Source organism: Macrobrachium rosenbergii, chromosome 25 (genome assembly GCF_040412425.1).
Source record: "Macrobrachium rosenbergii isolate ZJJX-2024 chromosome 25, ASM4041242v1, whole genome shotgun sequence".
NCBI lineage: Eukaryota > Metazoa > Arthropoda > Malacostraca > Decapoda > Palaemonidae > Macrobrachium > Macrobrachium rosenbergii.
The window spans coordinates 47,577,441-47,586,909 of record NC_089765.1 but is presented as its reverse complement, the minus strand read 5'-3'; the positions used below and the strand labels follow the sequence as shown (position 1 = coordinate 47,586,909).

The 9,469-nt window shown below is 42.2% G+C and overlaps 1 protein-coding gene across 2 annotated transcripts in view; it reads left to right on the top strand.

Annotated features, from left to right (window-relative positions):
- LOC136852153 (trypsin-like) overlaps positions 1 to 5,829 on the top strand; it is a 52,072-nt gene extending 46,243 nt beyond the window's left edge. For both annotated transcript variants that reach the window (XR_010857089.1, XM_067126597.1), the window contains 2 exons: positions 4,294 to 4,430; positions 4,991 to 5,829. Coding sequence is in view for 1 of the 2 variants with exons in the window: in XM_067126597.1 (XP_066982698.1) it covers positions 4,294 to 4,430; positions 4,991 to 5,164 (311 nt within the window). In the remaining variant the exon portion in view is untranslated. The remainder of the gene's footprint in view (positions 1 to 4,293; positions 4,431 to 4,990) is intronic.
- Positions 5,830 to 9,469: the final 3,640 nt, after the last annotated feature.

The window sequence follows — 9,469 nt, the reverse complement described above, 5'->3', positions numbered from 1 at the left end:
CAGTACTTTTCTCCCTGCTCATTATTTCGCACCTCTCTCACAGTGGTGACCCCCAGAGTGGTTCCCGGAAGCCGTTAACGGACCCAAACGGCAACTAAGTCTTGGCCCGATGAACCTAATCCACGCCCCTAACAGACTAACTACGGCACTCTAACAAAGCGTTCAGGCGTTAACCAACCCTCATCAGCAGGTCGCCAACGTCATTAGCGGACCCACACGGCATGCTCCCCCAGCGTGTATTGGCATGAGTGTTCCCACACGCTCCAAGTGAGAGCGCGAAAAGAGCATGGATGGAGACATTCCCAACCACGTACAAATTACTGAGAACCTCTCGGAGACAGACACCTCCATCTCGCAACCCCCTCCTGCGCGCACCTCCACACCGGTACCGCGGCCCCACGCAATGACCCCCCTTACAGACCAACTAAAGACAGCCCTTAACATAAGGCTGCCGCCATTCACCAGGGAGAATGCAACGTCTTGGTTCTACAGGGTCGAGGGGCAATTCAGAATTGCAGGCCTGACTGACGAGGTGTTGAATGCGGACATCTCCATTAACGCCCTCCCAGAGGAGATTTATAAGAAGATCGCCCCATGGTTGATGACGATGTCAGTCCCCGCCACCTTCCAAGAACTGAAATCCACTCTCATCGAGACCTGCTCCCTGCCAGTCTCCGAGAGAGCTGCCTGCGCCCTCGTCCTCGCCCTCAACCCCTGGCAGGAGGGAAACCTCCTGGGAGTGTGGCACGCCCTCCAGGACCCCCTCCTCCTCTCTGAGACTGACAGCAGCGGCAAGCACAAGGAAATCAGTCTGTCGAGGGAGATCTTCCTGCGGCAGCTACTGCCGGAGGTCCGTGGGCAGATCACAAACGCATACACCCTGCCAGTTGAGGACCTAATCAGGATGGCGCAGCAGCTGACGGACTCCTCGAAGGCGGCACACTGAATCGAGAGTAGGCGAATTCCCCCAGCCAAAGAGACGTTTTGGGCACATCCACGTCGACGCAGTAGGACCTCTTCCCCCCATCAGGAGAAGCCAGATACCTACTGACAGTCATGGACCGCTCCACCAGGTGGCCTGAAGCTACGCCCATGGAAGAGGCCACCTCCAGTGCATGCGCAGAAGCCCTCCTCTCCAGCTGGATCAGCCTGTTCGGTGTCCTGGATGACATAACGACAGACAGGGGACCCGCTTTCCTGTTCGAGCTGTGGACCGCCCTGGCACATCTAATGGGGACCACTCACCACAGCACCACCGCCTACAACCCTGCAGCCAATGGCATGGTGGAAAGGTTCCACAGGCATCTGAAGGCGTCCCTCATGGCTCGTTGCTCCTCTGAAAACTGGAAGTACCAGCTGCCCTGGGTCTTCCTCGGGTTGAGGACCGCCCCAGAGCCAACGGCGACCCCTCCTCAGCAGAAAAAGTCTACGGGGAGACTCTGGTAGTCCCAGGGGAACTCGTCGCAGAGAACAGGGACGACATAGGAATGCAGAGGCTCCGAGACAGAGTTGGAAAGTTCGCCCCCTGCCACAAGACATTCACCTACAGGATGTTCCTCGTCATGCCCCTCGAGATGTCCTCCTCCACCCACATCTTAGTCAGGGACGTAGCTGTACACCTACCCTTGACTAGGCCCTACAGGGAACCTTTCCTTGTCCTGAAAAGGAACAAGAAGGTATTCCGAATATCCATCCATGGGCGGGAAGACTGGTTGTTAATAAATCGTCTCAAACCCGCATTCCTGGAGGGGGGGCAACGGAGGCGGACCCCAAGATCTCCTGCAGGATACGGCAGCCCCTCAAACAACCCCGGCCTCAGGAAGAAGGCGAGGACGTCCCCGGAAAACCCAGAAAACTGACGGAAATGCACCCCAACAAACCACTGCAGAGGACATCGGGGAAGGTGACCACCCTCTCCAGTTGACATCAAGAAAGAGAGGCCCCCTTCGTCACCCCAGGAGATACCTGGTTAAATCAGACGTTACCTCCGTCTTGGGGTGGGGGGCTTATTGTAAAGTTCCCACTCAACACATTCTCTGTGAAGAACATCCCATTTTCTACGGTGCCTTTCCACGGCCTAAGGTCGAGCGGAATATATATTTATCATCACAATTGTAAAGTGTGTATGTGTTGTCTTTCCTAGCAATCATGTATTATGTACAAGTAACAAGTTATTTATTTCATATGTCAAACATTGTTTATTTGTTTATCACTATGTTCTTTGTATGAACCTGTCCTGATTTTAAGGAAACAGTTTGACCTCAGGTCACCTGTAAATCTTTGTACCAGCTGTCTCTGCGAACTATGCAGACGTAACTGCATCCCGCTTTATAAGCAGCTAATTTCATCAATAAAGCAGCAGTACTTGTCTCCCTGCTCATTATTTCGCACCTCTCTCACAGGCCTATTGATTTGCTACTTGTTTAGCTCGGTGGGCATTTGTTGAAGCTCTTCTTTGGTGGGGGCAACGATAATGATGTCATCAGCAAATCTTAGGTGACTTAGGTATTCTCCATCTATTCTTATTCCTTTTTCTTGCCAGTTGAGTTGTCGGAAAGCTCTCTCCAGGCAGGCAGTAAACAGTTTGGGTGAGCTTGTGTCACCTTGTCTGACTTCTCTCTTGAGTTGGAATGGTTCTGAGTTCTTGTGTAGGCGAATAAATGATGTTGCATGGTCATAGATGTGACGGAGGACATTGATGTAAACTGAGTCAGCTCCTTGTTCTTGCAGCGCTGACATGGCCTCCAGGGGCGTTCCTGAGGGGGGGACGGGGGGGGGCTGTTTGAAATCCCCCCCCGGCCCCAAAGTGAGGGGGGGCACCAAAATGCAAAATTTAACCATTGCTGCTATGACAGGACAAGCTAAATCCAGTGGCCCCAAAATGGTCAAGGGCCCCATTTATATTTGGACCCGAAAGTTTGCGGCCCACCAAAGGGCCCCAATTTTCAATTTTGTGTACAAAAATGTAACAAAAATGTTATGTAAAAGAAATAGGGTTCTCCGGGGGCCCCCTCCCAATCGTAGAGCCCATTATAGACCTTCTCATACGGATCAGAGGAGGATGGGTAACGTTGATTGGGTAAGGGCAGGGTCGATCTAAGGCAATTGATTACTGCTTATAGGGGTCCTAATTATCCTCTAAGGGCCCCCATAATGGCCCCATTTGCCCAGATAATACACATTCAAATGATTCAATGAATCTGGCCTTCTGCTTAACCCCTTCACTATGTTCTACCTTCCCTTCACTGTTACCCTCATTTTCCACAATAAGCTGTAGGTCCCGTTGCTAAGTAACCAATTGGTTCTTAGCCACGTAAAATAAGTCTAATCCTTCGGGCCAGCCCTAGGAGAGCTGTTAATCAGCTCAGTGGTCTGGTAAAACTAAGGTACACTTATTTTTACCATTTATCATTATGTTTAGCTGGATTAAGTGGATCTTCAATTATTCAATGTACACCTAGTTTTAAGATATAAAATTTCTGAAATTTGCATTTACAAGTGCCTTTAAAATGACCCTACAATTGCTCATATTCTAAAAATTTTCCCTGGGGGCTTACAGCACCGCCCCCAACCCCTCAGCTGCTTTGGCTTACTCTGCTCGCCTCCCACCCCAGAAGAGGGGCCCCAAATGGGACTGTGGCTCCCGGGCCCCAAAATGTCTAGGAACGCCCCTGATGACTTCCTCAGTTTCGACCGAGTCAAATGCTTTGGTGTAATCTACAAGTGCTACTACTACTAGTGGGACTTTATATTCGTTTGTTTCCTCAATGATCTGGTTTACTGTTTGTAGATGGTCAATTGTGGAGTAGCCCCTTCTAAAGCCTGCTTGTTCCCTTGGCTGATTTTCATCACGCTTACCTGCAATTCGATTGGTGATAACTCTGGTGAAGATCTTATAAATAACATTAAGGAGGCTGATTGGTCGTTGGTTCTTCAAGTCGCTGGGGTCGCCTTTTTTGTAGAGTAGAATGAGGATGGCTTTATTCCACTCTTCTGGCGTTTTTCTCTTCTTCAGACATTCATTGAATAGTCGTGCCAGTCTGGCTTGGATTGGTTCATCAGCATCTGCTATTAGGTCCAATGTGATGTTATCTGGTCCCGGTGTTTTCCCCTTCTTCATTTGCTTGACAACAAGTCGCACCTCGCATACTGTGATCCCTGGAAAGTCATGATTTTCTCTTTTGCATACATATATATATACACATGCATATATTGTAATGTGTATATATACATATATAGTGTATATATCTATGTATATGTGTGTGCTAACATAAGGTAGTATATTCTCTTCAGGGGCCGGTGATTTGCAGATTCATCTTCGAGAAGTAGCTTTGGAAGTACTATCAACAAGTTACTGCAAGGCATTAAGTCAACGTCCTGATGTCTCTAAGGTAGTCTGCACCCTCAAAATGTCCAAAAGCTTTTGTCAGGTGAGTTGACCAACTGCCTTATTATAAAATGGTGTCACAAAATCAACGGTCATTGTAAAGTAAGACTCTATTGTAAACCAGGTGACGGGAATACAAATTAGGTAAAGAAGTGGATTCCCCTTTGCTCAAATACATACTTAGTGCTACACTCCAACGTGGACTTGGCATTTGCTGGTACTTTTAATTTAAGCTCTAATTATTGCATGGTTGTCTTTTTCTTTGTCAATTTCTGAGCTGTGTTTGACATTTTATTGCTTTAGAAAATCATTACTATGAGATCAATGGGCCATTCTTAATAATTTTAGGAAACAGAATTTAGGCGACGCCACCAGAGCAAGTTTTGTGCCAACTTTTAGCATCTTGCCACCAAACTTTGCATTAGACTGGCAATGTTAGTGGCAAAATTGGTCAAGCACGTTTATGCTAGATTATGACTCTAAAGTTGCATCGCTATAAAAAATACTCATCCGTAATACTGCAACAATACACAACCAAATGTTCGTATAACACTAGCTTCAAAATGTGCTTTGTAATAACATATTTTTCTTCTCTTTTTCTAGGGTGATAGCGGAGGACCTCTTGTTGTAAAAACATGCTTAGGTACATGGGTTCAAATTGGCATTGTGAGTTATGCAAGCGGATGTGCTGATAAGAACCATCCTGGTGTGTACACACGCGTACCATCTTTTCGGACCTGGATTGATACACAAACTGGTTCCTCAACTGCATGTTGATGATTAAGTTCATCTTGTGGATTCTCATAATGCTTCCATTGAAGACCTAACTATTCACCCAGTTTCAACCTGAGATCTACAAACATCTCGATTTTAGATTTTTCTCACTGCTACAACCGAGGTGCCTCACCCATTGATAAAACTGATTCACCTAAAAACAAACAAGGAAAGTTACCCTAATATTTTGCCTGAAACTCCACTCTAAAAACCTAGCCTTATCTAACTTTAAAACTTACACGCTGCTATGATTACATAGTCCAATATCTTAAGTGAAGAACAGTTAAAAAATATTTTGATCAATGAAACTATCATAAAAATATTTTACTTCCAAGAAAGGTGTCTTGTGTCTTTAGAGCTATTCAACTACCAAATTTTCATTCTGTTCTCAACTGAATTTCATCACCTGCTCTAAACTTCTCTTCGACATAAATTTGCCAGCTTTCAAGAGTTCTTCTAGGAAGAGATTTCATTCATCACAAGCCTAGAAACAAGCTCACAAGTGCAATCCAGAGGAAATATCAGTGACATTTGGATCTTGTCATACTTTATGGTTGTTCTATATTTTGTGATTATTCCACTGTGTTAGTCTACATAGCACATTTCAATAAATTAAATGGTTCACAAAACCCACTAGCATCAAGATATTGTCTGACTTTATGCACTAAATAAACTATGAAATGTAACGGCTTTTCTTATCAAAATCCTAAGCTGAAATTTACAATCTGGCTGGTCTTAAAGCATAAAAAAACGTAAATAACCAGAACAGTCCATAGTTAATATTGGAGAAAATCATTCAAGACTCTCCTTCTGCTGTTATTCTCAGTAGCTTTCATGTCAGGAACTACTGAATACTTCCCCTTCTAGAAGGGAAGTTATCTTTTACAGAAATCAACTGCACATCCTCAAATTCTTTTATTAATAATATGCTCCCTCGTTAAAAAAAAATTATACTAAATTCATGCCTCATTTCTCCTCTCATCATTCTTTCAGCAGTTGTAGATTTCTCAAACCTACTACTCTGCCCTCTCTCACCATTTGCCATCCCAATACTTTCAGCTTGTAAAGCCACAGAATAATACTTCATTAAAGATCAGCAAGGCATCCAGGATCAGATTTTTGTAAAATAGATATTGCAGCTGAACAGTACCAGCACTCATTTGTATTTTTTTTTAACATAATCTATGTCTTTACCATTCATTACTCTTGGAAACTTTATGATTCATCTTGGCCCCCTCAAAAAATGGTTGCTCCTACAAATTTATAACTGGCGTTTTCCTTTCACTTCTTTCTAACAAAAGTATTCAGGAATTAGACATTATGATCACTTCCTTGAAAAACTGAGCATATTTTTGCACGCCATACTTCTTTCTTATTGGGGCACGCCTCTGAAAACTTGCTTCAACTTTCTCACCTAATCACTTTAAATTTTTTACTCTTGATGACAAGATGTTTGTTCCATCTCCCACTTCTTATTACATATCGCAAAGTTGCGTTCTAACCCTTTCCGTCTTCATCGCCATCCACAAACCAACTGATCATGATGCCCAAGTCATATCACGCTCTTCCATCCAGCAGAAAAAGACGTCAGTCATGAATGTAGAACCTGCAGACAATGCCCTCTTAATCCTTGAACACAAAGTGCCCCTGGACAAGGACTAAAGTCCACAGCAAAGCCCGAATACCAGCGTTGCTATGGTCATTTAGGCATCGCCAAGCATGACCCATAAGACAACCTGGACAACCACGCATGAAAGCAAGTGACTGATATCTGTGCAAACATATTTAGAAAATAAACCCAATTCATATGGAACAAGTCTACAAGAGCCATTAACTTGGTATTCAAGCTTCGAAAGGATATGAGGTCCATCTGAAAGAAATTGCAGAAGATAATAGGAAACACAGAAAGAAGATAGAAGTATTTGGAAAAGAGATAGTCATAACAGTTAATGGAAGAAAGAGGTCTGTATTTTCCCGCAAAAAATTGACTACCGAAAATATATAAAACTCCAATGATAACTATGTTCATTACAGCCAAAAACTTGCTGATGTGACACAGATAACTTTCTTCACTTAAATATGCATATAATATAAGAGAACTCCATTAACTGCAAGTGAAGTTGACAAGTTTATTCCTCAACTTATTATGACATTTGTTGTTTCCATCTCTTGTAACATAAAAAAATCAAGAGAGATACAACAAATGTTACAGCACTGACCTATACAAACACCACTGGGTGCTCAGTGCGACATTCCTCCCTTTTCATCCAAAAAGTAGCTTATACCCTAAATGTTAACATTCTCCTTTGATCTGCTCAAAGCTTAACTGAGAAACATAAGTCTTTAATCGCAATTTTCTTCTACATCATTCTGGTAGTCAGAACGATATTTAATATTGTGGTACAATTTAAACAAGCTTACTCTAACCTCAATTATATGATCTAGCTTACAACTCATTTTGTAATCTAAAAACAAAAATCCACACAATTAGGGGCAACCAAGTAAACAGTGTCAGCCTGACATTAAGCACCAGATGCCCAAACAGAAGTACTCATTAGACCTGATCATTTGACATTTTACAAACACCAAATCAGAATATTTTCAAGTCAATCATCATAATATACCAGTTATGGAGATAGCACCCAAAATCAAATTAAACTTCCTTTACCATGAAAATGATACTGGCATCTGTCGTTGACAAATGAGATGAACTGATACAGGACTGCCTGCCACTGAAGTCTGTCCATAAAGTGGATGGATAAAAAGGAAATTATTGGTCACAGTAGTCAGTCCACGACTAGAGGGACATATGGATTGATCAACTGGTACACCACTGCCATGTTTTGGGTCCTCTAATGTAACTGTTTTTTCATCAGGAGGTAACACTTTAACGGTAGCGGTGTGCCTAAAATACTTTTTACCTCCCATGGCCTCTACTACCACCTCTCCTCCTACATGATGGACAATGGTGTTTGTGTAGGGGGGGGGAGGGGTGGGGCACTGGGTATTTAGCATAAAAGTCTTTGGGGATTCAAGCGAAACTTCACCCATAGTAACAGTCCCTGCTGTGGCATCCTGTCATTTATCAGCATATTCCTTGTTGACCATTTTATGTTACCAATCCTGGTCAGTAAAGTCTTCTTCTGAGGATTCTGTTTCGACCCATATCTCATGCAATTTTGTTTTCCTCTCATGATTAAACTTCAAGCAGTAAGGTGTACCTCCTGTAGACAAATGGAGTGTGAAGTGCTATGTCATAAAATAAGTCACGAGTTATTTATACCTACTCTTTGCCTTAGCACGAGCTATTCAGAAGAGGTCTCACCATTGGCCTGTGTCCACAATGGTGGTAAAGTAACATGTCTGACTCAGAGTTTGGCAAGCAATTCTTTAAATTCTGAAGATGTGAATGATTGTCCATTGTCCATTTTCAAAGTACATGGTACTCTGAATCGAGCAATTATGGATACAATGGTACAATGACACTAATCAATTTCTCTGATGTAATCAACATCCTTATTGCCACTTCGAAGTACCAACTATAATAATCCACAATGATTAATATCAGTTCTCCAGTAGGCAATGCTCTAACAAATCTGCTGCAAGATCCTGCCAAAGTGCATTCGCCAGTGGTTGAGCTATTGGTTCCAGTGGTGCTCTATATATATATATATATATATATATATATATATATATATATATATATATATATATATATATATATATATATATATATATATATATATAAAATCCAATGAAGGAAACGGAAACACTGGAATGCTGCGAGGCCTTTCGACACTTACGTCCTTTACTTAGCAGACTGAAGAAATATAAAAGTAAGTTTACAAAGAAAGCTCATATAAATGACAGATGGGGATTATAAAGGAAAAATATGTACCTGGAATCCAACACAACTGAAGAATTAGTAGAACTGCCAAAACAGGGTTAAATATTTAAGAGTTTTTACAAAAGATTAGGATCAACCGTTCAGAAGCAGGGACAGGACAATTAAAAGATTATACAGGGTCATACAAAAATGGGAAAGAAGCACGTTAAAAGAAGAAGAAGAAGTGACTGACCACCCAAAAAATATTAGTACAATAAAATAATTCTCTTTTTTGTAAATAATAATAATTTTTGCAAGATGAACATTTTTACAAATAAAAAATTATATTAAACATACGGATACATAGAAAATATATATCAAGTAATGATTGTGTTATAAATTTATCAAGTAAACAAATAAGTGAAAATTTTGTGAGTGCGCTCGGATATGGTTTATCCTTCTTTGTATTTAATAGACCCTCT